The sequence below is a fragment of the Neovison vison genome, chromosome 8, assembly GCF_020171115.1.
Source record: "Neovison vison isolate M4711 chromosome 8, ASM_NN_V1, whole genome shotgun sequence".
NCBI lineage: Eukaryota > Metazoa > Chordata > Mammalia > Carnivora > Mustelidae > Neogale > Neogale vison.
Genome location: NC_058098.1, coordinates 123,428,868 through 123,456,822, shown reverse-complemented (window position 1 = coordinate 123,456,822; position 27,955 = coordinate 123,428,868). Strand labels below are relative to the sequence as shown.

The 27,955-nt window shown below is 45.8% G+C and overlaps 1 protein-coding gene across 6 annotated transcripts; it reads left to right on the top strand.

The window, feature by feature from the left end:
* Positions 1-67: 67 nt before the first annotated feature.
* Positions 68-27,206, top strand: LOC122915238 (intraflagellar transport protein 172 homolog). 6 transcript variants are annotated; one of them, XM_044261925.1, is made up of 10 exons: positions 68-108; positions 672-1,032; positions 1,117-1,233; positions 1,544-1,686; positions 2,769-2,862; positions 2,975-3,039; positions 3,221-3,401; positions 3,647-3,756; positions 3,868-3,997; positions 27,109-27,206. In XM_044261925.1, exons 2-10 carry the CDS (start codon positions 778-780, stop codon positions 27,139-27,141), a joined length of 1,128 nt encoding a protein of 375 aa, XP_044117860.1. In that variant the 5' UTR covers positions 68-108; positions 672-777; the 3' UTR covers positions 27,142-27,206. The 6 variants fall into 6 exon arrangements, with proteins under 6 accessions (XP_044117860.1, XP_044117864.1, XP_044117863.1 ...); XM_044261929.1 differs by having other exon boundaries at positions 85-108; positions 897-1,032; XM_044261928.1 differs by lacking the exon at positions 68-108 and having other exon boundaries at positions 310-770; positions 897-1,032.
* Positions 27,207-27,955: the final 749 nt, after the last annotated feature.

The window sequence follows — 27,955 nt, the reverse complement described above, 5'->3', positions numbered from 1 at the left end:
TCCCCACCGAGAGCCCGATGCGGAGAGCCCGATGCGGGGCTCGATCCCAGGACCCTGGGATCATGACCTGAGCCGAAGGCAGAGGCTTTAACCCACTGAGCCACCCAGGTGCTCCTAGTTTGTGATTTTTGAGGTTTCGTTTAAGAAGTTTCCCTGGGGCACCTGACTGACTGAGCCAGAGGAGCATGGGACTCTTGATCTCAGGATCATGACTTTGAGCCCCATGATGGGTGTAGAGTTAAAGAAAGAAAGAAAGAAAATTTTTAAAACAGAAAAGGTTTCCTACTCCCTCCTATATTTTAATATTTTTAGATTTTGCTTATCACCTGGAATTAATTTTTGTGCATATTGTGGGTCTGGCTCATATTCTACTTTTTCCATGTTGAACCGTTTATTGGAAATCCATTCTGTACTCACGGATTTGTAATGTCCCCTCTTCTAAATCAAGTTTCCAAATATATATGGGTCTGTTCTTAAGATACTTTTACAGTTCATGAGCTTTACATTTCACATCCAACTGTTGAGTTGTAATGGAAATGGTGTAGTGTGGCGGCCCATGTTCCAGGGGCAGTAATGAGCTGTGAGACTTTGGACAAGTCATTCCACTACACAGGGCTCGTCTTCAATAGTATATAAAATAACGGAGTTCTTCTCTTACCTTTTCTCATTAGTGACCCCTATGAGGATCTAATTAAAATCATAGATCCTGGGGTGCCTGGGTGGCTCAGTTGGTTAGGCGACAAGCTGGGCAAGTACCAGGAGGCGGAAAGGTGAGCCATGGCCCCAGAGGAGGCGTGTGGGAGAGGGGTGTGTCTGAAGATGCGCGCCGTCTGCTTAGAGGACAGTGATACAGGAATCTGGGTGGAGGAGGCCCCGGGTGTCTCTCCCCTCCCCAGGTTCTACGTGACAGTGGAAGAACCTGATCTTGCCATCACCATGTTCAAAAAGCACAAGCTGGATGATGATATGATCCGCCTGGTAGGGAAGCACCACCCAGATCTCCTCAGTGACATACACCTACACCTGGGCAAGGTGAGCCCTTCTCCGGCCTCGGCCATCTCTTCCCTGAACAGGCTCCACGTCCCCCTCACCCCATCCTGACCCTCCTTTCCCCAGGAGCTGGAAGGTGAAGGCCGACTGCAGGAGGCTGAGTATCACTACCTCGAGGCTCAGGAGTGGAAGGCAACAGTGAACATGGACCGGTCCAATGGGCTTTGGGAGGCGGCCTACCGGGTAAGGAGTCCAGGTCACTCTGGGGACACACCCGTCCCTCTTCCCCACTCTCAAGTGACGCATTCTGAACTGGTCGTGGGTCTCTTTGAAAAACACCCATACCGACAGGCAAAATTTCACATGCGGTAGGAGGGGTCTGTGGACTACCTGAAGTCCATCCTTGGACCCTGAGCAGGCTAACAGACCCCAAAACTGAGCCTGTTCTAGTAGAAAGACCTGACCCTTGTCAAAGCTGCAGTCCAGTCAGAGGGGGAAGGGAGTAGCCCTGTGGCCCTGCGTGGGAGGATTGCCAAATGGCTTTGCTTTGCAGGTGGCCCAGGCTCACGGAGGAGCTGATGCCCACAAGCACGTGGCCTATCTGTGGGCAAAGAGCCTGAGAGGAGAGTCCGCAGTGAGACTGCTCACTAAGCTCGGACTCCTGGAGGCTGCCGTGGACCACGCCGCCGACAACTGGTGAGGCCCCACAGCTTCTCTCCACTGGCCCCTTTCGAGACAGAGCCTCTACACAGACAAGGAAAACGGCTGTATAGCTGAGAAGTGTTTCTGAAAACGGACGCACGAGTAAAGAAATCCCTGGAAGAACGTGATGGAGAGGCAAGGAATGAATCAGTAGCTCTGCCCCTGTTCCCCGGGGGCTCAGAACAGTGTTTAGCTGTTCTAAGAAGATGGAAAGTGATCAGCGTTTTTCCTTCTTTTTCAAAAAGACCTTTTTTTTTTTTAAAGATTTTATTTGTTTATTTGACAGACAGAGACCACAAGTAGACAGAGAGGCAGGCAGAGAGAGAGAGAGGGAAGCAGGCTCCCTGCTGAGCAGAGAGCCCGATGCGGGACTCGATCCCAGGACCCCGGGATCATGACCTGAGCCGAAGGCAGCGGCTTAACCCACTGAGCCACCCAGGTGCCCTCAAAAAGACCTTTTTAAGCAATTACTATAGCAAGTGTGGGGCTTGAACTCAACCCGAGATCAAGGGTCCCTCATTCTACTACTGAGCCAGGCAGGTGCCCCAGAGAGAAGAGCTTCTAAAGTGAAGGTGCACTAAGCCAGTAATTGACTTCTGAGTAACAGAAGTGGGCTTCTGTTAAATGCAAAAAGAGCTTTTCTTAAGAAAATGTTACAAAGACCAGTAATAATCCTGCATGGAGTCAGATGGCGGAGGGTAGTCTTAATGTTTTAGAGAGACAGTCTTTCTGCTAGTATAAATGTGGCTCAGGAGGAAGTGGTGGAGAACCCGGAGCCCTCGCTCCCGAGGCAGAGTAGTGCTGTGAGGCTCACTGCGGTCCCCTGCCTCGCGCCCATCCCATTCCTTTATGCCCACTGGTCGCAGGAAGCACAGGCTTTTCCAAGTGTCCCCTGACCCACGTCCTCCTTTACATGTCTGTGTGCTTCTGTGTCACTTCACATGGATTGTCTTCTCAGTCTGTCCTTTCCCTCTCCTGGCCCCGTCTCTACCCTATTTGTTTTCTCTTGCCCTGCTCCGCCTCTTATAAAATGAAAGTACTGAGTAGGCAGACCTTACCTACACCTTCCATTTCAGCTCATTTGAATTTGCTTTTGAACTCTCCCGGCTGGCCCTCAAGCACAAAACCCCTGAGATGCATCTCCAATATGCTATGTACCTGGAGGATGAGGTATGGATGTGCTCCTCCTCCCTTGCTTTTAACCTGGACCTCCTCCTGTCTCCCCGCTGACATGATGGCAATCTGCTTCTGATCATGTGCGGCTGCCCTTCTGTCCCTACAGGGTAAATTTGAAGAGGCCGAAGCTGAATTCATCAGGGCTGGTAAGCCCAAGGAAGCAGTCCTCTTGTGAGTTACCCGTCAATTCCTTATGCCCGTCCTCCCAGCCACAGCCCCAAGACCTGGCATTGCCACCTTCACCTGAACGTAGTACCAATAAATCTTCTACCCCCTCTGATATGGCTGTCTGTCTCCCACTATTGAGGCCTCAGTCCTGTGCTGAGCCTCCTGTGTCCTCTTCTGGGAGCAGGTTTGTCCGTAACCAGGACTGGGAGGCAGCTCAGCGTATGGCCAAGGCCCACGATCCTGACAGTGTCGCCGAGGTGCTTGTGGGGCAGGCCCGGGGGTCCTTGGACGAGAAGGACTTTCAGAAAGCAGAACAGCTGCTGCTTCAGGCCCAGAGACCGGGCCTGGCCTTCAATTATTATAAGGTAGGGCACCGGATTCAGGGCCATGACGGGGAGGGGGAGAGAGTGTAAGAACCCACAGAGCACTACACTAACCAATACTACTGGGAAAGATCCAGAGAGTTAGCAGTGGAGAGGGGGAAGGAGACTAGGAGGAGAAGAGAGGTGCAAGGACCTAGGGATCCATGGCCCATAGTATAGAGCACCTTGTGGCAGTGGGAAGGTGTCATGCCGGCCTCTGCCTTCCTGATACCTGGAAATCTGAGCAGGAGGCTGGATTATGGAGCGACGCCCTGTGGATCTGCAAGGACTATGTTCCGGGCCAGCTGGAGGCTCTGCAGGAAGAATATGAGCGGGAGGCTACCAAGAAAGGGGCCAGGTATGACGCCAGGAGGCAGCAAGTGTCCGCAGGGCTGGAGGGTGGGTCACAAAGTATACCCGGGATAGGCCACACTGCCCAGCCTGTCCTGGTCACGTGTACTCATCTCAGGGGCGTGGAGGGGCTCGTGGACCAAGCTCGCCAGTGGGAGCAGGCTGGAGAGTACAGCCGTGCCGTCGACTGCTACCTCAAGGTGCAGGGCTCAGGCGGCAGCAGCCTGGTGGAAAAGTGCTGGATGAAGGTGAGGTGGGCTCCACCCCTCCTGGCCGCCCACTTCCCGGCCGCCCTCACAGCCAGCACTCCTCCGCAGACATTGCTTTTTCCTCCTGGGCCTCTCATTTTCGCTCAGGCGGCAGGTACCTGCTGAGTGCTTGCTAGATGCCAGAGCCAGAACTATGAAAACTGTAAAAGGGGATCTGAGGCGGAACCCCTAACAGCCTGAAATTGGGGGAAGTTGGACACCACTGTGGCTCAGCTAATTGAGTACCTCGGTGAAGATAAAGGATGTGATTTGAAGTGGAGTTCAGAGGTGGGTGAGGTCTCCACTGAGAGGGAGGGAGGCTTTGTGAGGGAGGGGGCAGACCTGGGACCAGAGCTGGAAGGGCAAATCCAGAGGCCGGAGTTGGGGCCAGAAGGAGCCAGGAAGAAAGCAGAGTGTCCTCCTCTACACAGAAGCTCCTAAAGAGAAGAATCTAGCCGGTTAAGCCAAGTCAGTAGGTTTTATCAATTCCTAAACATATATATAATCACATTTTATTATCTTAGAAATTGGGTTGCATATAAAGTTTTATATATTTTTTTAAGATTTTATTTATTTATTTGACACAGAGTGAGAGATCAGAAGTAGGCAGAGAGGCAGGCAGAGAGAGAGGGGGAAGCAGGCTCCCTGCTGAGCAGAGAGCCTGATGCAAGGCTCGATTCCAGGACCCTGAGATCATGACCCAAGCCAAAGGCAGAGGGTTAACCCGCTGAGCCATTCAGGCGCCCCTGCATGTGAAGTTTTAAATGATGTATCTGGGGTACCTGGGTGACTTGGTGGGTAAAGCATCTGACTCTTAATTTTTGGCTCAGCACATGATCTCAGGGTTCTGAGATCAAGTTCTGCATTGGGCTCTGCACTGGGTGTGGAATCTGCCTTAGATTCGCTCTTCTTCTCCCTCTGCCCCTCCCCACTCATGCTGTCTAAAACAAAAAATAGCAAAAAATAAGTAAATGATGCATCTTTGATTCGGAGAAATACGGTGTTAGGAGTTTGAGGGGGATGTGGAGTCTGAACCACTGATCCCATCTCTGAAGGTCGACTTCTGCCTGGCAGCTTCCTAGGGAGCTGCAGCCAGAGTGAGTCACGTGACACGACTCCCTCCTCTGAGACCCCGCCCCGGGAAGCTGTAGGTGGTGTTTGGAGCCCCAAACATGGCTTCGGGGCCCCTTAATCACGTTCCATCCCTTTGCCCGACACCCAATATCCCTTCACCCTCCGTTCCCAGCTCCAGCAGGACGAGTGGGCTTTCTAGGTGAGATCAATTATTGCCCCATTATTTATTTAGAGAAATTACAGACCCATTCCCGCCCTCCCTTCCCCCAGGTAGAGAGACATAGAGGCTCTTTGATTGCTGAGGGTGCCGGTATCAAAGGCAGTGGCCGAGCAGGAAAGAAGCCACAAAAGGGGCAGGTCGGTGAAGGCTTGAGCCAGTCAGTGAATAATGGGGACGAATCTCTTCTCATCTGTTAGCTTCAGGCCTCTAACCTTGGCCTGTTTTGGAGTATTTTGTGTGTGGTCCCTAGGAGACGTGTTTGAGGAGCCCTTGCAGTCTTCAGACAGACCATGTCTGAGCCTCTCCCTGGGGCCGCTGTGTTGGAGTCTCTCCTTAGCGGGACTGTGATGGGTTCTCGCAGAGAGATGGGTTTTCCCACACCAGCTGTACTGGCCCCTTTCAAACTGGTTCTGTTGGCTCTGCTCAGAATGACTGTGTCTGTTCCTCTCAGAGGGACTGCGTCCATTTCTTTCAGAGGGACTACAGTGAGTTCTCTCTGAGGAACGGCGACCACTCCTCTCAGAGGGCCTGTGCTGTCTTCTCTCAGTAGGGCTGTGTCCTCTCACCTCCAAGGGACAGAGATGGGTTTTCCCACACCAACTGTGCTGGCCCCTTTCAAAAGGGTTCTGTTGGCTCTGTTCAGAATGACTGTGTCTGTTCCTCTCAGAGGGACTGCGTCCATTTCTTTCAGAGGGACTACAGTGAGTTCTCTCTGAGGAACTGCGACCACTCCTTTCAGAGGGCCTGTGCTGTCTTCTCTCAATAGGGCTGTGTCCTCTCACCTCCAAGACAGTGAGATGGGTTTTCCCACACCAACCGTACTGGCCACTTTCCAAGTGGTTCTGTTGGCTCTGCTCAGAATGACTGTGTCTGCTCCTCTCAGAGGGACTGCGTCCATTTCTTTCAGAGGGACTACAGTGAGTTCTCTCTGAGGAACTGCGACCACTCCTCTCAGAGGGCCTGTGCTGTCTTCTCTCAATAGGGCTGTGTCCTCTCACCTCCAAGACAGTGAGATGGGTTTTCCCACACCAACCGTACTGGTCACTTTCCAAGTGGTTCTGTTGGCTCTGCTCAGAATGACTGTGTCTGCTCCTCTCAGAGGGACTGCGTCCATTTCTTTCAGAGGGACTACAGTGAGTTCTCTCTGAGGAACGGCGACCACTCCTCTCAGAGGGCCTGTGCTGTCTTCTCTCAATAGGGCTGTGTCCTCTCACTTCCAAGACCCTGAGATGGGTTTTCCCACAACAACCATACTGGCCCCTTTCAAACTGGTTCTGTTGGCTCTGCTCAGAATGACTGTGTCTGTTCCCCTCAGAGGGACTGCGTCCATTTCTTTCAGAGGGACTATAGTGAGTTCTCTCTGAGGAACGGCGACCACTCCTCTCAGAGGGCCTGTGCTGTCTTCTCTCAGTAGGTCTGTGTCCTCTCACCTCCAAGGGATGGAGATGGGTTTTCCCACACCAACTGTACTGGCCCCTTTCAAACTGGTTCTTTTGGCTCTGCTCAGAATGACTGTGTCTGTTCCTCTCAGAGGGACTGCGTCCATTTCTTTCAGAGGGACTACAGTGAGTTCTCTCTGAGGAACTGCGACCACTCCTTTCAGAGGGCCTGTGCTGTCTTCTCTCAATAGGGCTGTGTCCTCTCACCTCCAAGACAGTGAGATGGGTTTTCCCACACCAACCGTACTGGCCACTTTCCAAGTGGTTCTGTTGGCTCTGCTCAGAATGACTGTGTCTGCTCCTCTCAGAGGGACTGCGTCCATTTCTTTCAGAGGGACTACAGTGAGTTCTCTCTGAGGAACTGCGACCACTCCTCTCAGAGGACCTGTGCTGTCTTCCCTGAGTAGGGCTGTGTCCTCTCACCTCCAAGGGACGGAGATGGGTTTTCCCACACCAACTGTACTGGCCCCTTTCAAACGGGTTCTGTTGGCTCTGTTCAGAATGACTGTGTCTGTTCCTCTCAGAGGGACTGCGTCCATTTCTTTCAGAGGGACTACAGTGAGTTCTCTCTGAGGAACTGCGACCACTCCTTTCAGAGGGCCTGTGCTGTCTTCTCTCAATAGGGCTGTGTCCTCTCACTTCCAAGACCCTGAGATGGGTTTTCCCACACCAACCGTACTGGCCACTTTCCAAGTGGTTCTGTTGGCTCTGCTCAGAATGACTGTGTCTGCTCCTCTCAGAGGGACTGCGTCCATTTCTTTCAGAGGGACTACAGTGAGTTCTCTCTGAGGAACTGCGACCACTCCTCTCAGAGGACCTGTGCTGTCTTCCCTGAGTAGGGCTGTGTCCTCTCACCTCCAAGGGATGGAGATGGGTTTTCCCACACCAACTGTACTGGCCCCTTTCAAACGGGTTCTGTTGGCTCTGCTCAGAATGACTGTGTCTGTTCCCCTCAGAGGGACTGCGTCCATTTTCTTCAGAGGGAATACAGTGAGTTCTATCTGAGGAACGGTGACCACTCCTCTTAGAGGGCCTGTGCTGTCTTCTCTCAGAAGGGCTATATCCTCTCACCTCTAAGGGACTGTGATGTGTTTTCTGAAAGAGACTGCGACATCTCCTCTCACAAGGACTGCGACATCTCCTCTCACAGGGATTCTGATGGCTCCTTTCAGAGGAACTGTGATGCCTCCTCCGAGGACGACTTCGATGGCGCCTCTCAGAGGGACTGCGATGGCTCCTTTCCGAGGAATTACATGGGGTTCTCTCCCTTACGAAGCTATGGTGGTTTTGCTTCGTGGGTGTGATTTTCTCTGTAAGGTGACTGTGTGAGGTTCTCTTAAGGGAACCGTGTAGATTTCTCCCTCTGGCCTGAACTCTGGTTCCTGTTTTGGAGCTCTTGGACTGCTGGCTAGAGATTTCACATCTGGAAGAGTTTTTGTTACCTTTCCTGCTGTTGTCGTTTTGAACAATGACCACAGCCTGTCCAACTGAAGTGGTTTTGAAAATAGCACTTCTTTGGGAAACTATGGGCTTGGGTCGTTGGGTATGTCTATGTTGGAAAGAGCTACCTCTTTTTGGTTGCTGAGCTGATCTGAATTGCTGTATTTCTTCCCATAACATCTTCTCCTGCTTAGTGGTTATGTCTGTTCGCTTTAGCTTACCAACTGACATCCTATCTCTTTTGATATCTCTTGATGAGGAATAATCTCTGGCTTTTTGTTTTGGATGGTGGTTTTTGCTTGAACACAAATGGTCTGGCCTTGACCTGTCCTCAGGCTTCTGTCCAGCAAAAGCCATAATTCTGCGTGCTCTATGGCATGCTTGCTTTAGACCTTGAAAAAGCCGTTGAATGAATTTGGGTTGGGAGGATTTCTTAGATTGTCTTTTTGAAGAGGCAGTAGTTGTCTGAGATGCTCCATTCCTCTTCCTTCTTAACTGGTCTGGTAAATCCCGAGAAGAACTCCGTATTGTGGTTCTACCATTTCTGTAGAACTTTGTGTTTTGTGTTCTGCCTCCCGTAGTGATTCTTTTCTTTGGGTATTTTGAACTACGGGTCTTTTTGGTTCTCCTTTTAGCCCATGTTTCATCCTGATTGCTTTCAGAGTCACTCTCTGGTAGAGAGTGAACTGGAGTAAACTCATAGTGCCCTGGCCGTCCAATTGTCTTCTTTCCTGCTAGGGCAGGGCTTCTATACGGTCTTTGCCTGATGTGGATATGTACAGGAGCAGGAGACTGGGAAGATACAGACCGGAAATCCATTGTAGAAGTAGGACTCTTGGAAGCTCGAGTATAGGCTTTAGCTTTCCTTAGTGGTAGTGATAAAGAACTCCTTGGTGTGATGGATCTGTCTCTTCTGTGGTACTTTGGGACTTGGGATCTTTTCCTAGTTCGCAACCTAAAGCCAAAACTCACCTTAATCTCTCCATGGTTTTCGGGAGTGCTTACAAGGTGGAGCTGTGGGTAGATAAGAAGGTAAGACCCCAAAGTGCCCTGTAATTCATGACGGCAATTAAATCCTACACATAGGCCACACTGTAGGCAGATAGGGTATTTTAAAACCAGACCTGAAGTTAGAGGTGGAGGTACATTGGGGGGTATCTGACTCCTTATCAGTTTTGCTGCTATTTTTAGCCGCAGATCTTGTAGCAACTGGAACTGTTCTGACAAGTCAGTCTTGGCCTGGGGAAGATAACTTGGCTTGAGGCAGTGTTGGGACTCAAAACTCCTCGTCTGTGACCTCTGTGAGTTCTCACTCTCTTCCGTTGGAACAGAATCTTTCCTAGTAAAAAGTATATTGAAGGAAGACTCTAAATTTACTGGGACAGGAGGCTGGCCCTCTGTACATGAAACAGGCATGTGCTGAATGACTTTCTGGGATATATCACTAAGCTTCGAACTTTTCTTTATTTTCGCGCTAGCCCCAGAGTGTTGCTGTATTATGGAGGACATGGAGCTACGTGTCCACATCCTTAAGGCTCTTCTTTGTTCGTGACCATGATAGGAAGTGTGTCTCTGAATGTAGTTTTCGGACACTGAAGTCTGAGAAATAATACTTGGACTCTTCTCTAGTAGACTCTTGGAAAGTTCCATCAGTTCCGCAGGAACCCCAAATAAATTCTGAATAGATTGACAGATATCTGCAGTGGCTCTTTCCGTTAAAGGTGTTTGAGAACAAAGGTTCCTTTCCATGGTGGTTCCCAAGACATTCCCTAACACTAGCATCTTGGAGAGATATTTTCTGGGTAATCGCTGTCTCCAGGAGTGATTCTCCCAGACATTCTGTTGTCTGCTCAAGACAGACCAGTTAAGGCCTCTTTGAATTCCTGATCCTGACTGGAAGGTCCTAGATGGTGTTCTCCAGCTTTGCAGTGGATGTTGGGATAGGTGCTGGAGTGAATTCTCTAGCTTCTCCACCTGCTTCTTCTCAGTCCTCTTAGATATGACACCCACTCCTGGGATCTCAGAATGTGGCATTTCTGCAATGTGACCTATCTCATCAGAGGGTTGATTGTGAAGGGACAAGGGAAGGGTTGAAGTTTGTATCATAGTAGGGTCTATAAAGTATTCTTCAGACTGCAAAATATCTGTCCCAAAGTTTTTTATATCCAAGGCCCTTGACACTTCTGGCATCTCCAGATCACAAAGGCTTCCTAATTCAGATGCTTCGACAGAGCTTGAGATGAGCGAGTTTGAAGAGTTCTGTAGAAATCTAGAGAAATAATTCCCTATTTGTAACTCCTCTCTTGACATAAAATCCTCAGATTCCCTATTCTGATATATCTGTACTAGAGTCAAATCCTCACATTCCATGATTTGAGGAGGCCCTATTTTTATCCCCATTCCTTTGACAGCCTGAAGCCCTTGTTCATGAGTGAACACTGTCGATTCCTCCAAAGAAAATGCTGGCTGTGAGAGTGATTCTGAAGATTTCTCTTCGGTATTTGGCCTCACCGTTAGTTCTACCATTTCTTGAAGATGTGGCCTTGGGAAGAAATCCAAACAATCCATTACATCAGTAGCTGATCCTAAGGAGACTCCTATTGGTTCTACAATCTGAGGAATTGGTGGTGGTGCTAATTCCTCAGATTTTACAATTTGAAGTGGTGGCTGTGGGATTAAAACAGTCTTTACAATTTGAAAGCCTGTCAACTTCATTCTATCCAAAATCTGGTGTGTTGGCTCTGTGGTTAATTCCTTTGATTTTACACTTTGCAACCATAGCCCTGAGGTAAACTCAGAAGGTCTCACATCTTGTACTTTTGGAGTCAGTTCAACATAGTCTACCATTTGAGAGGTTCCCCCTGGTGTTAATGGTACAGACTTTACAGCATGGAGTGGTGGCCCAGGAGTCACTTTCACATATTCAACAACTCTTGGGGGGCTTATTGAGGTTATTCCTATTGGTTGAGCAGCTTGAAGCTGTGTCTTTGTACATCCTGTGACTTGATGTAGCAGCTTTGGACTAATCCTCATAAGCTCTGTAATTTGACCCTGTAGTCCTGGAGCTATCTGTGAATATTTCATACTTTGATTCTGTGACCGTGTCAGCCCCATTGGTCCATCCCCTTGCTGCCGTGTCTCAGATGTGAGCTCTACAGATTCTGCATGTCCTGTAGCTTGACCTCTCTGCCTTGGGGACAAATCTAAAGATTCCTCCCTTTGAAGCCACTGCTTAGAGGTCGAACCCACAGATTCAGAAACTGGATATCTTAGCCTTGCTGTCATCTCTGAAGATTCTGGGACATGATGTAATGACTCTGTAGTCAGTGCTTCTGATTCTTCCCTTTGCAGTCTTTTCTTGGAGATCGCCTTCGCAAATTCTAGTGCTTGAGGATAGGGCCTTGGAGCGCTCTCTGTATATCCAGTGGTTTTACTTATTGGCTTTGGGGTCATGCCAAGGAATTCCTTCTCTGTTGGCCTTGCTTTGGGGGTCAACCCTATAGTTTCTGTAGTGTGATGCTTGGACTCTAGTGTCATCTCTTCAGATCCTATAACTTCCTGCACTGGCCTTGTATAGGATTCCCCCGAGTCCTTAACTTGAGGCCATGACTGAGAGAGCAACTCGAGAGTTTCTGGGATTTTCTTTAAGGTTAATTCTAAGGTTTCAGAGCCTTGGTTCCTTAGCACATGAGTCAGAGCGACAGATTCTGGGACTTGAAGATCTAGCCTTACAGGCACTCCTGAAGATTCCATGGTTTTACTTGTTGACTTTGGGGCCAACCCCACAGATCTTTCTACAGTTTCATTGCCTTGATATACCAACCTTTCTGTGGTATGATAAATTGGTACTGAAATCAAATTTACAGATTTGGAGACTTGATGCTTTGGTGTTGGGATCACCAGATTCACAGATTTAGGGACTTGAGGCTTTGGTGTTGGGATCATCTCTGCACCTTCTACAAATTGATGCCCCGGCCTAGGGATTATCTCCGAGGAGTCTGTGATTTGATAGCTCCTCCTTGGAGTTAGTCCCTCAGATTTTGTTCTTGGAAGCAGTGACCCCGGTAGTAACTCTACAGGTTTCATATCTTGTTGCAGAGATGCTGAAGACAATGTCACATGTTTTATACTTTGCAACTTTGCTTCTGGAGTAAACTCCAAAGGTTTCTCACCTTGTCGCTGTGATTCTGGAGACAAACTTGAAAATTTAACACTACGCAACATGGGTCCTGGTATGACCTTCTTAGTTGGCTCTGGTGCCAACACTGTTGGTTTCATACCTTGCCATCCTGAAGTCAACTCTTGGCAATTCATACCTTGTTGTGGGGACCCTGGTGTCAACCCCACCGATTTCACATCTTGAAAACATAGTTCCGGTGCAAAGACCTCAGAATTAACACTTGGTGACCTTAGGCATGAGGGAAACCCTGAAGAATTAGCACTTGGAGGCTGTCGCTGTAGGTTTGACTTTGAAGATGTCACATCTTGAGAACATGGCTCTGATTCAAACACCACAGATTTCTGCCTGAGGCAAGAAATCAAATCCTTGGAATTCACATCTTGAGGTTGTGGCCCTGGCTTCAACGCCAGAGATTTCACATCTTGAAAACACAACTTTGGTGCAAACACCACAGATCTCTCACTGTGCTGCCTGAGGTGTGAGGGCAACTCCCCAGAATTCATACCTTGAGCATGTGGCCCTGGATTTAATGCCACAGATTTCACTTTTGTAAAACATGGCTCTAGTGCAAACATCTCACATCTCAAGTCCCGCAGCTCAGAGCCTGAAGCCAGTTTCACAGAATTTCCACCACAAGACACTGGCTCTTTGTTGGTCTTCACAGACTTTACATCTTCAAGCAGTGGCTTTGGTAAAAATAACACAGATTTCATACCGTTCAGCGAAGAGCCTAAAGTGAACACTGAGTGCACAACTTGTTGCTGTGACCCACAGTGATTCTCCAAAAACTGGATTTCTGGAAACTTTGTCCCTGGAATTAACTCAGAAGATTTTACACCTTGCAAATGTGGTCCAGGGCTGAACAGAATAGATTTTGTACCTTGATATTGTGACGCAGGATCCAAGTCAGAGGGTTTCACGCCTTGCATCTCTGGGTCTGGATTAAACTTTATAGCATTTGTGCATTGAAGTTCTGACCCAAAATTCAAATCAGAAGAATTCACACCTTGCAGCTGTGGGCCACAGTTTAATTCTTGTGATGTTATACCTTGAAACTTTGTCCCTGGACTCAATTCGCGTTTCACATTTTGTAAATGTTGCACAGGGTCGAACATAAGAGATTTTATACCTAGAACTTCTGACCCCAGATTCAAATCAAAAGATCCCATACCTTGACATTTAACCCCTGAAGTCAACTCAAAAGACTGTGTACCTTGCAAAGGTGGCCCAAGTTCATACCCCATAGAATTAACACATTGTACTTTCAGCTCTGGATCCAACTCCAAAGAATTTACACACTTCGTCTGTGGCCCAGGGTTGCATTCCATAGTTGCTACAGCAAGAAACTTTGACCCTGGAATCAATTCGGATTTCAAATCTTGTAAATGTGGTTCAGTGCTGAACACCATAGACGTCTCACTTTGATTCTTGGACCCCGGATTCCCCTGACATCCCGGACCTTGACCTTTTGTCCCTGAAGTCAATTCAAAGGACTGTACACCTTGCAAAGGTAGCCCAGGTTTGCACCCCATAGAATTTGCACATTGTAATTTTGGCTCTGGATTCAACTTAGAAGAATTTACACACTTCATCTGTGGCTCAGGGTTGCATTCCATGGGTGCTATAGCAGGAAACTTTGACCCTGGAATCAATTCAGATTTCAAATCTTGCAAATGTGGATCAGGGTTGAACACCATAGTTGTCTCCCTAGGGGTCTCTGACCTCAACTCAAAAGACTTTGTACTTTGAAGTTTGGAAACTGAAGTTAATTCAGAAGGGTATATACCTTGCAAGGGTGGCTCCGATCTGCATCCAACAGAATTTACACACTGAAGTTTTGGTTTTGAAATAAATGCAGAAGAATTCACATCCTGCAAAGGTGGCCCAGGGCAGAACACCTGGGATTTTATACCTCGAGGCTCTGATCCAGAATTCAACTCAGATTTTACACCATTCAATTGTGGTCCGGTACTGAATGCCCTAACATTTCTACACTGAAGCTGTGGGGCTAGATTAAATTCAGAGGATTTCCTACCTTGTAATTTAGGATGATGCTTCGTTTCCAGAAATGGCTCATATGGAAGCTTCCTGTCTGTGCACAACTCAGGTTTTATCTCTTCTAACTGTGGCCCTGGATTGAACTTGAAGGATGGCATACCTTGAAGCCTTGATCCCTGGCATAACTCAGAGGATTTAACATCTTGCCACTGTAGCTCAGGATTGGATTCCTCAGATTTCACATCTTGGAGCTTTGTCTCTTTGCACAATTCTGAAGATTTTATATGTTGCCAGTGTGGTCCAGGGTTGTATAGCACAAATTTCACACTTTGAAGCTCTGGCCATGGTTTCAACTTAAAAGACTTCTCTTCTTGCCGCTGATTCCCAGCATTGAACTCGGAAGAGCTCACATTGCCAATCTTTGATTCCAAGGCTAACTCAGAGGGTTTTGTGACCTGGAACTCTAGGTCCTGGTTGACCTCTGTGGTTTTCATTATTTGAAGCTTTACAGACTCAGGAGATTTTGCACCTTGCAACGTTGCCTCAGGGCTGAATTTCAGAGATTTCATGCCTTGAATGTGTGATCCTGGTGTCAACAGAGGCAGTTCCCTATTTTGTAACTGTGGGACTGACTCAAACCCCAAAGATTTCACATCTTGGGTCTTTGCACCTAGAGTCACTTCAAGAGGTTTCATGTCTTGCCACGTGGGTCTGATAAGGAACTCCACAGATTCTCCACTTTGAAGCTTTGTTTTTGGTGTTAACTCAGAAGATGGTACACCTTGTAACTGCAGAACCGGTTTTAAGTCAACAGATTTCAAATCTTGGAGCCTGCACTCTAGCATCAAATCAGATTTCTCACCTTGTCTCTGTGGTCCGGGGTTGAACTCCACAGATTTCACACCGTGAAGCTTCCTCCTCTGAATTAAATCAGATTTCCCACCTTGCAGCTTTGGACCATGGTTGACCTCAGAGGGTTTCACTTGTTGAAGTTTTGACCCTGGGATCACTTCAGAAGATCTCATACCTTGCAAGTGCGACCTAGAACCAAATCCTGCCGATTTTTTATCTTGAAGTTTTATACCCATGATCAATTCAGAACATTTCACGTCTTGTAACTGTGGGCCTGCTTTCATACCTGAAAACTTCCTCTCCAGGGTCAGATCAGAAGATTTCTCCCCTTGTAACTTTGGAGTAGCTTTCAGTTCTGCAGATTTCACACCTCCAAGCTTTTCCCTTGGGATCACTTGGGAAGATTTCCCATCCTTCAAGTGTGATCCAGACTTGAAATTCGTAGATTTTACATCTCGAAGCTTTATACCCATGATCAACACAGAAGATGTCACATCTTCCAACTGGGGGCCCGACTTGAAGTCCACGGACTTCACTTTTTGAAGCTTTGTCCCCTGTATCAATTCAGAAGATTTCACACCTCTCAGATGTGGCCCAGGTTTGACATTCACAGATTCCACATCTTGAAACTTTGTTTTTGAGATTAATTTAGAACATTTCACTCCTTGAAACTGTGGGTCAGGGTTGAACACCAACTGCACATTTTGAAGCTTTGACCCAAGGGGCAGGTCAGAAGATTTCACAACTTGCACCTGGGGACTGGGACAGCTTTCTTTATGTTTTACATTTTGAAGCTTTGTCTTTGAGGTCCTTTTGGAAGAATTCACATGTTGTAACAATGGCCCAAGGTTGAAATCTGTACATTTGGTACCTTGAATCTTTGTTCCTGTGATCAGTGTAGAAAATGTTATACCATTCAACTGTGAACTTGGATTTAACTCAGTAAATGTCTTATCTTGGGACTTTATCTCAGGTGACAACTTAGAAGGTGTTAGATCATGCCACTGTGACCAAGAGTTGAAATTCTCAGATTTCACACCTTGAGGCTTTGTCTGAAGAGTCAATTCAGAAGACTTTGTGCTTGTCAAGTGTAGTGGGGAGGAGTTCAGTTCTCTAGTTGTATTGCTTTGTAATTGTGACCCTTGGCTTAATACCCCAGATTTCACACCAGGAAGCTGTGGACCTTCCATAAGCACCAGAGACTTGACACCCTGAAGCTGTGCTCCTGGGGATGACTGTAAGGGTTTCACTTCTTGAAGCTTTGGTTTTGCAGGCAGTTTAGTAGATTTCCTGTCATGCATGCAAAGCCTAGATTCCAGTGGTATAAATTTTATATCCCAGAGCTTTGACCTTGAAGTCAGCTCACATGATTTCACACTTCTGACCTGTCGACAAGGTTTCAAATCACAGTCTTGAAGCTCATGTTCCTGGAGTGATGCCGAAGATTGTGTATCTTGGAGCTTTGGCCTTGGAGTTAATGCAGATGACTTTCTATCTCTGAACTGTATCAACGGTTTCAACCCTAGAGACTTGACACCTTGAGACTGTAACCCTATAGACTTCACACCTTGGAAATCAGGTCCTGGTATCCACTGGATACACCTCACTCTTTCCAGCTGTGGCTCTTTTTTGAACTCAGTAGTTTTGACATCTTGAAGCTGTGGCTCTGAGGTTGATGCCAAAACCTTCCCTTTTTGCAACTGTGTTCCTGCGAGCACCCCAGAGGTTTTCATGTTCTGCAACCGTGGCCCAAGGTTGAACTCTGTATATATCACACCTTGAGATTTGGACCCGAGAGTCAATTCAGATGACTTCACATCTCTTAACTGTGTCGAAGATTTCAACCCTACAAATTTAACACCTGGAGACTGTGACCTGAGATTGAACTCTACAGATTTCACAGCTTGGAACTTAGGTCCTGGGATCCACTGAATGCATCTCATACTTTCAAGCAGTGGCTCTTGTTTCAACTCAACGGTTTTTACACAAAGCTGTGGCTCTGAAGCTAACTCTGAGCCTTCAATCTGGTGCAGTGGTGCCCCTGGGGTCAATTTAGGAGACTTTAAGCTTTGCAGCTGTGGTTCAAGTGGTTCCGGTTTGAATTCTTTAGGTCTTAAACCTTGAATATTTGATTCTGGAGTCAAGTCTGATCTCATACTTTCCAACTGTGACTCAAAATTGAGGTCTACTAATATTTTACCTTTAAATTTTAGCTCTGGAGTTAACTCCAAAGACAGCCCATCGTCCGACTTAGCCCCTCTCTGCAACTGCTCTGAATTCACACATTGCTGCTTTGGTGAGATTACAGATAGCGTGCCATCCTGTTCCGGCCCAGACGTTAAATTCATGAGTGCCGTCTCTGGAAACTGTTGCCCTGGGGCTAAATCCACAGTTTTTACTTCCTGCTTGTTTAGCCTCGGGGTCAACTTTACAGATTTTGCACATTGCGGCTCAGAATCTGGAGTTTCCTCTACAGATTGTAAACTTTGATGCTTTAAACACGGGGTACTGTCGACCAATTTACTATCTTGGGTTTGTGGCTCTAAAGTCGTTTCCTTGGGTTTCACACCTTGCAGTTCAGACCCTTGGAGCAATGGCCCTGGTGCAAAAGGCACAGCTTTCTCACCTTCCATCTTGGGCTCAAATTTCAATTCCACAGTTTGCACATCTTGCAGTTGGGTTCTTTGGACCAACTCCGCAGCTTTGGAGTCTTGAATTCTTACATGCCGAATCGAGTCAGAAGTTGTACCTTGAAGCTTGGTATCGTGGGTGCTTTTCACAGGTTTGGCATATTCTATCCATGGCACTGTGGTTATCTCCATAGATTTCTCACCTTCCAGCTGTGGACTAGGGGTTAGCAAAGTAGATTCCGTACCTTTTAGACCCTGTCCTGTAGTTACGACCACGGGTTTCACATCTTTCAGCTCCGATGTCAACAACTCAGATTTGACACCTTGAAGTTTTGAGTCTGGGGTCAGCTCCATTGGTTTCATACCCGCCACACCTGGCCCTTGGATCAATTCAGAAGATTTTATACCTTGTAACTGTGTTCTTCTAGCCAACTCAGAATAGTTTACACTTGGCAGCTGTGACTCAGGAGTCAACCCCCTAGATTTTTCATCTGGTTTCTCTGGATGGGAGACAATTCTATAAGAAATGTTACCTTCCAAGTTGGACATTTGGTCCACCCCTAAATTTTTTACACCTTGAGACAGTGTCTCTGGTACTAGCCTATCAGGCTTGACCACTTGCTTTTGAGGTCCTGGGGACAGCCTCACAGATCTTACTCCCTGCATCTTTGGGTTTGGGGTCAACTCAAAAAATTTCACATATGGTAGTTTTGGCCCTGAGTTTAACTCTGAAGATTTCACACCTTGAGGTTGAGTTCCTGATGTCAGATCACCAAATTTGACATCTTGTAACCATGGCCCTGGGGTAAGCCCCACCTGTTTTATATCTTGAAGCCCTGGAGATGTCTTTGCTACTTTAGAATCTTGAAATGCTAATTCTGGAGTCATCTCTACAGAATTTCTGCCATTTAACACTGATCCTGGGGTTTGCTCCCCAAATTTGACACCCTGAAGTTTTGGCCCTGAGGTCAATTCAGAAAATTTGACATCTTGCTGCCTTGGCCCTAGGCTCAGTTCCTGAGACTTCACACCTTGAAACTGTAGTTCTGAGGTCAATTTCATAGACTGCATGCTTTGAAACTGGGATCCTTCAATAGACGGAAGAGTTTTCATATTTTCACTCAAGAGCCCCTGGCTTAATGGCAAAGGCGATTCTGTTACAAATCCTAAGGATTGTATATCTTGAACCTGTGTTCCCGGTATACCTTGCACATGTCTCAAACCTTGATGCTTTGGTTCTAAGGTCAAATCAGAAAATCTGACAACTTGCAAGCGTGGTCCTGCGTTTTGTTCCACAGATTTCATACCTTGGGTTTCTGGTTCTGGAGACAGTTGTATGGACGTAACACTTTGATGCTTTGGCCCTGGGGTAAAATCTGACAATCTGATTTCTTGCACTGGGTAACCTGGGGTCAATGCATCAGATTTCACACTATGATGTGGGGACCCTGAGATGAAATCTTCAGGTTTTTCTCCTTGAGGAAGTGGTCCTGGAGGTAAATGTGAAAATCGGACACTTTGCAAATGTGGCCCTGGGATCAATTTCACGCCCTGAAGCTGTGCCCCCTTAGTCAATTCCTCTGATATTATACGTTGTAGTATTGGCTCTTGTACCAGCTTCTCAGATTCTACCATTCCAGTAGTAGCTGGCTGTTGGATTAAGTTCACATATTCCACATCTTGTAATTGTGGCTCTGGATGCAGTGGCATAGACTTTACTCCCTGGAACTGTGGCCCTGGGGTCAACGCCAGAACATGTTCTTTTGGTCCTGTGATAAGTTGTTTAGGTCCCACCACTACTGGGGTTGACTCAGGGGTTAACTTGACAGATTTCAAATTTTGCATTAGTGGCTCTGATTTCTCATATTGCATTCGTGGTCCTAAAGTCAATTCCAGGGATCCTCTTACTGAATATGGTGGTACTGGCATCGTCTCCTGGTTATTTTCAACTTGAGACAATGCCAACCCAAAAGGTTCTGTGTTTTCGTATTCTGACCTTAGGGGTATCTCTGAAGGCTCAGTAACTTGAAGGTGTGGCTTTAGAGTCATTTCTGTAGATTCTGTAACTTGACCTGTTGGTTTTGGTGTTAATGCCACTTGGAGCAAATCCCCAGAAAAGAGCCGTGCAGTTTCTGTGTCTTGATGGCCTGGCCCTGGAGTCATCTCTGGAAAATTCTGAAAACATGGCCTGGGTATCATCCCAGTAGTTCCTGTGACTTGCTCTGGGATTAATTTCACAGTTTCCTCCTCTTGTGGCCAGGTCTCAGAAGCTAACTTTACGGATGCTGTGTCTTGACGCCGTGGTCTCGAAGTTGGACCCAAAGACGCCGTTGCTTGTAAATGTGGTTCCAAGCTTAGTTTGCTCGATTCAACATGTACGTGTGTTTCAGGAATCAAACTCTTAGATACTCCCAGTGGTACACTTAAATCCACAACTTTATTGCCATGCATTAACGGACCTAGAGTTAACTCCTCAGGTTTTGTACTTTGGGACTGCGGTTCTGGGGTCAGCGGCCCAGATTTCACACCTTGAATTTGAGGTTCTGGGGCCAACTTCTTATAGTTCATAAATTCTGAATACGGTCCTAGATCCAGATGAACACACTGCATACTTTGGGACTCTGGGTTCAACACTTCTGGATTCATTCCTTGCATCTCTGATCCTGGTACTAACTCTGGAGATTCTTTTATTATGTGTTGAGGCATTCGAGTCTCCAAGGCCTTTACGCCTTGGAGCATTGTCTCAAGAGCACCTTGGAATGGCACTGAGTTTGCCTGCATAGATTCTGAAGTCTGGTTCAATGGCCCTGGAGTACTTCTTAAAGATGATTGTGTCAACTCCAGAGATTCTTTCCTGTGGTGACAAGGGTCGGAAGTCAACTCTACTTCTGCTCCTTGATATCCTGGCTCTGGGATCATTTCTGAAGGTTCCAAAGCTTGATGCCATGGGGTTAATCCTTCAGGTTCTGTGGCTTGATGATTTGGCTTGAGGTTCAGCTCTGCAGATTTTACTGCTTGAATGTGTGCCCTTGAGATCAGCTCCTCATATTTCATACTTTCCACCTGTGTTTCAGGAATCACATTTCTACATTCTACCATTTGAGGAAATTTCACATTTTTAAGCAATAGTACTGGTGCTGTCTCCTTAGATCTTTCATCTTGTAACCATGGCTTTGGGGCAAACTCCATGGATTTCTTCTCTTCCTGTGCTGGTCGTCTTAGGATCAGCTCCACAGCTTTTGTATCTGAAAACTTTGGCGGTAGGGCCAAATGAACATATTCCAGACCTTGCAACTGTGGATTGTGGGTCAAATCTAGCGATTTCCTATTTTGCAACTGTGGTGCCTCGGCTAACTCAGCAGATTTTCGACTTTGTTGTTGTGTTCCTAGGGTAAAATGAATAGATTTCACACCTTGAAGCTGAGACCCTGGTGCTAACTGTACAGAATTCCCACTTTCCAGCTGTGAAATAGGAGCCAACTCATTAGATGTTACAATCTGCAGTTGAAGTTCTGGGGCCAATTCTCTAGGGCTCACAGTTGGGATCAGCTGTCCATATTTCACCATCTGTGGGACCGAACCTGGAGTCTTGTCTACAGATGTTACATTGTGCAATCCTGGGGGTAACGTCATAGAATCCACAGTCGTAAGTTGTGGCATTGGATTCTCCCCCAAATATTCTGCACCTGGAAGTAGAGATGTGGTGGTCATTACTGCAGATTTTGTGACTTGATGCAGTGGTTTTTGGCTCTTTTCCTTAGATGCTGCTCTTTGACCCAGTGATCTTGGGACTGTCCCTAAATGTTCCATTATTTGATGATGTGACTGTTTTGACTCAGTCAGATTTCTGGTTATGGGGTCAGAAGCCGACCCCATAGTTTCCATCATTTGATGGCTTTGCCTTGGACTCATCTCGGAAGATTCTAAGATCTGATGCCATGGGGTCAAACTTGGAGATTCCATGACTTGATGAGGTAGCCCTGGGGTTAATGCTGTAGTCTTTGTGCCTTGAACATATGTTTGTGGAGTCAACTCCACAGACTCTCGCACTTGAATCCATGACCCAGGTGTCAACTCCAGAGGTTTCCTGACTTGAGATACTGGCCTCGAGGTCAAATCCTGAGTTTCTGCAACTTGTGATTGTGGTCTTAAGATCATTCCCATGGATGACCCCAGTGCTCCTGGACTTACCTTTAAAGAACGTATGGATTGATGTGATGACATTGGAATCATCCCTACTGATTCTGTGACTTTAAGTGGTCGCTTTGGAGGTAAACCCACAGATCCTACAACTCCAGGTGGACCAAGAATAGGAGGAGAGCTAGAAGATGTCAAACCAACTGGTTGAGCTGCTCCTGGGGACAAAGTTGCAATTTCAGACTGTGAATCTCCAGATTCTATAACATGTGGCCATGCTGGTGGAATTATTCCCATGAAATCCATAGCTTGTAATAGTGCCACTGGATTAAGTTTTGTGTAATCAGTAACTTGATGCAATGGACTGGGAATCATTTCCAATGATCTTGTATTTTGACATATTGGCCTTGGAGGAGTCTTCGGTGGTCCTGTGATTTGACTTTGTGGCTTTGAGGTTATATTCACTGATTCAGTAACTTCAGGATGTGGCCCAAAAGTCATTGGCACGGTTTCCACAACTCTATATTGTGCGTTTGGATGCATCTTTCCTGATGGTATGACTTCATGGTCCAACAATGTGGTTATTTTCCCTGATTTCATGGCTTCAGATGGTGTTCTTGGGGTTATTCCCACTGGTTTTACAATATGTTGATGTAACTCATTAATCACCCCCATAGAATCCATGACTTGAAGCAGTGCTGCAGGATTTACCGTCCCATTATCTGTGACTTGATGCAGTGGTCTGGAGGTCATCTTGGATTCCATAACTTGATGCCGAGCACTTGGCTTAGTGACTTGATATGATGGTTTAGTGCTTACACTCACTTTTTTTGTCGTTTCCATTGGTTTCCCAACTTTGTCTAGTGGCTGTGGGAACAAATCCACAGATTCTATCACTTCTGAATGTGATTCTGGGATCATTCCCATTGCATCCATGACTTGAAGTAATGCTAAAGGAGTTACCTTTATGCTCTCTGTAACTTGACATGGTAGCCTTGGGGTCAATTCCACATTAGTCATGTGGGACTTATGCTGCTGAATCCCTTTTTCCAGAAGACCTATGACCCTCTGTTCTATATTAAGTTCTAGAACATGTTTTGGCTGCTCCTGCAGTCCAGTGGTTTTCTCTGGAATTAGGTCAGCTCCTAAACTTTTGGGAAGTGGAGTGCCCAATGATGTAGCTAAGGGCCTGGATTCAAGGATTTGCGGGCCATCCCCAAGTTGTGACTGCTTACCTGGGATAAGTGACTGTGAAATTTTTGTTTCTGTTCGATTTAATCCAGATTCCACTCCAATATTCACATGGAGCTGAAATGATGGACAGTTTGGGAATTTATTGTAGAGACTTTGTTCAGTGCTTTGATGAATGGGCATAGATACCTGGATTTGAGGTTTCTGTGGTTCGGGAACTCCTCCTGGTGCCTCAGTTAAATAATTCAGCATTGCCCATGACTCCCTCACTGGCAGAGGCACTGTTTGTTCCCTCAAAGTATAAACCTTCCAAGCCATATGTCCCTCTAACTCCCACCTAGCCAAAGGAGAGAGCAGGATTGGAGCCCACCCCGAGAATCGTGGTCTGGCCTTGGTGAAAATAAAATCTGGCCCATGATCCAATGTCAAACGACTCTTGCTCTCTCCCCCATTCTTTGTTTTTTCTTGTTGGCAGAGATCTGGGGATTGAAACACAGAGTTGATCAAAGAGTTTTGGGATCTTAAGGGTGAAAGAGCTGCCAAACTCTGTAAAAGTTTTGATTTCCCAAACTCTGAGAGCTGAAAAGGAGGCAGGGCTGTGCCCTGGTTCCTGAACATGGAAGACTGGTTTTGGGGTAAAATAGGTAAACTATGGCTCCGGATTTGCCGGGTTGTTCCTTTAGAAAAGACGGGAAGGTGGGACAGGCTGGAGTTGTTGCATAATGATCCGGAGGAGCTGCTGTCCTTAGGAGAATGTTTTGCTTTCTTACAGCCACAACAGGGTAGAACAGGCTCCTGAGTCACAGGCACAGAGGAGGTGGAGGAAGAAATCGTGTCCTGTGATTCAGGCAAACAGAATTCCTTAAGAGTTGATCTAGGAAATAAAGAAAAGTTTCCATTTGCTTTGGGGCGGGAAAAAGTAGGAAAAGGGAAAGGTAATGGCTATTTCATATGTGAAATATTTTGTCCTGAGGGAGAACAACAACAACAAAAGAGGTTGTTTTCCCCAATATCAATTTCTTATGTAAAGAATTCCTCTACGAGGAGGAGAGGAAGGTATGGGTCTCCATTCCAATCAGAAATGATCCATGGACTAAACCTTTGGACCCAGAATTTATCCCCACTGCCCAAACTAAGTAAATAAGCAACCAACTAACAATCTCTCTTCTCCCTCTCTTTTTCCCTCCCTCTTTCCCTCTTTACTACCTCCCTTCTTCGGTCTCTTCCTCCCTCCCTCTTAAAAGTTCTACCACCTTTGGGGCATCTGGCTAGCTCGGTTGGTAGAGCATGCAATTCTTGATCTCAAGAATTCAATTCAATTCAAGTAGAGTTTACTTAAGACAAAAACAAAAACTTCCACCACCCAACCTCCTCCCAGAAACGACCTTCCCTGACCTTGCACATTCCAGATGTTGGAAGATCTGTTGAAGACTTCTCTCCATTGACCAGAGTGTGTACTCCTGGGCCCATCCCATAGGGAGACCTGAAAATCTGGATACAAGAGTAGGTCAATGTCACTGAAGTGATATTAAAGTACTAGTAAGGAAACCAGTAAGAATAGTGACTTAACTTAGAAAAGGAACAGCTATCATTCTGAAGGAAGTAAAACAGTACTAGGTACCTTTCTCTTAACTCCTACAGAGTTTATCAGTAGAGTAAGCTGAAGAGAGGAGGAATAGATAGTGAAGGTCAACTCTACTCACTGTGTCCCATCAGCTTCGGAGCAGCTCATCCTAAGATTTTCTTCCCACTGGGAAGCTGGGAGCAGAGGTAAAGAAGCTTTTAGCACCCTAAGTGTTGATACCACCTCTACCTTGTTCCACCCCCTTGTTTTACACATAAGAAAACAAAGGTGAAATCATGCCTAGGATCATTAAGTTAATTAGTGGTAGAGCTCGGACTTAACCCAGGGCTCAAGTTTTTATATTCTGAACTCTACTATGCTGCCTTCACCGTGGAGTAGATGAAGCTGTTGGAAAGAGCAGGAACAACATGCGAGTAGGGAGTTGGAGTAGGGGAACCGAAGTTCATAACACATATTTTTCCCCCCAAAGGATTCTTACTATCCAGTGCCTATGACAGGGGAAAAAGTTATCGGAACTTCCTGCACCAAACATTAATCTCACCAAATTTCTTTCCTGATACTTTGAGTTCTACACAAAAGGAAAATTAGGCAAGAAAGCATGGGGAAAGGAAGCATAGGAAGAATTATCAATCTGTTTACATCTCTTTGGAAGTTGCTCAAAAGAATCTAACATCTTTGGAGATGCTAGAAAGAATAAGCACATTTCTTTCATTTACATAATCTTTTTCAAATTCCCTCCCTCAACCTGCTATTAAAGTCTGGAGTCTTAAAGCAGACCCACAGTTGATTTGTCAGTAGCCTTGAGCTGAAGAATAAATGATAGGATCTTTCTGACCTGTGAGTTTCTGGATATCTTTCAGTTTATGATGCTTTGAAGTCTAGAGAGGCACAAAGAGAAAAAAATAAAATCAGAAAATGTTCTAGGTTAGAGAATCAAGAGCACATTTCCTCTTACAGACACAAATATTGATCCAGTTGGTGTCCATAACCACAGCACAACTGGCACCCCATTCATGTATTCACAGATCATTTAATGAGTGCTTACTAAGTTCTAGGCATTAGCTTGGGTGCGAGGACTACAAAGATAAATATGACCCCTGTATTCTGGGAATTCTCATTAATAGGGAAAACAGATGTCTAAACAGCTAAGTTATAATACAGTGTGGTAAATATAGAACACATAAATCACATGTAAATAAATATAGAACAGAAACATCTAAATATATTAATAAATAAATTTAAATTTATAGGTATATTAATAAATAAATATATAACAGAAATATAAGCATCAGAGAATAAAAGGACAGGGATTCACTGCCTGGGAGAGATGGGAAAAGTTACTCAAGAAGTGGCCATTTGTACTGGAGTCTGAAGAATCAGCAGAAAGTTTTTAGGTGAAAAAAGAGCATTCCAGGCAAGTCCAAAGCAACATCCCCAAGAAGATTATAAAGTCATGAGTGTCAGGTGCACATTTGCTAAGACAAAAGCTGAAAATAGAAGTGGAAGCCAGATTTTGCCAAATGATGGAATTTTTATTTTTTCCTTTAGGGCAGAATTTCCTGATCAGTAACGTAAATTCCTGAGTTTTTTGCAAGCATGTTCCAAGTCACTTTAAAGGCAGAATTACATCTGTGACCATTTCAAATAAAACAATTTTTATTTCTCCCTTTTGAATCATGACATCAGTCTCGGAGAGTGTATTATAAGAGCCTACATAATATTCATAGTATTGCCAAAATGTTTTAGCTAAACAATGTTGAATAAAAGTGTTAAAAGCAAAAATTCTCCCAAGAATCCTGGTTCAACATAAGAAAGTAAATCAATGTGATACACCACATTAATAACACAAAGGGGAAAAAACTGGACAATTATCTCAACTGGTGGAGAAAAAGGATTGCCAAAATCCAACACCTATTCATGATTTAATAAAAAAAATTAAAACACTTAACAAACTAGGGATAGAAGGGAATTTCCTCAATATAGTAAGGGGTATTAATGAAAAACCCATAGCTAATATCATTCTCAATAGTGAAAGCCTGAAAGCCTTTCTTTTAAGGTAGTAACCAGACAAGAATGCTCAATTTCACTACTTTTCTTTAACATTGTGCTAGAAACTCCAACCAGAGCAATTAGGTAAGAAAAGTAAAACCATCCTTTCCTTTGGAAAGGAAAAGTTAAACAATCTCTATCTCTATTCACGGACGACATAATCTTATTTACAGGATATCAGAAAGAATACACACGCACACACACACACACACACACACACACACACAAACCCAATTAGAACTAATAAATGAATTTAGCAAAGTTACAGAATGCAGTATCAACACACAAAAATCAGTTGTAATTTTTTTTTTTAAAGTTGGCTCCATACTGGGCCCAATGGAGAGCTTGACCTCATGACCAAGATCAAGATAAAGATCAATATCAAGACCCAAGCTGAGATCAAGAGTTGGATGCTTAGGGGTACCTAGGTGGTTCAGTCATCAAGCGTCTGCCTTCAGCTCAGGTCATGATCCCAGGGTCCTGGGATCAAGCCCCACATCTGGCTCCCTGCTCAGCTGGAAGCCTGATTCTCCATCTCCCACTCCCCCTGCTTATGTTCCCTCTCTCACTGTCTCTCTCTCTCTCTGTCAAATAAATAAATAAAATATTTTTAAAAATAAATAATTGAATTTAATTTTTTTAAAAAATGATGTAAAATAGAAACCCTGCCTAAGTTTCCAGCCTGCCTCAAGAAGTTGGGATTTATCAGCCTCCAGAAATATATTAATATCAGCTAATTTTTCAATCCCCCCCCCAACTCTGTGTGTGTGTGTGTGTGTGTGTGTGTGTGTCTATGTGGTGTTATAATAACACATCTGGTGTTTGTCCCAGACTCCTGACACAGAGCTTCAAAAACACTGGGGGGGCACCTGGGTGGCTCAGTGGATTAAAGCCTCTGCCTTCGGCTCAGGTCATGATCTCGGGATCCTGGGATCCAGCTGCCTATTGGGCTCTCTGCTCAGCAGGGAGCCTGCTTCCTCCTCTCTCTCTCTGCCTGCCTCTCTGCCTGCTTGTGATCTGTCTCTGTCAAGTAAATGAATAAAATCTATTAAAAAAAAAAAAGCGGTCTGGTCAGACACTTGTCTGGTGCTTTGTTGAAAAAAAAAACACTGGGAATTTCCTGAGTGATAGGAATGCCTTGGTTATGCTAATGAGGTAGAAAA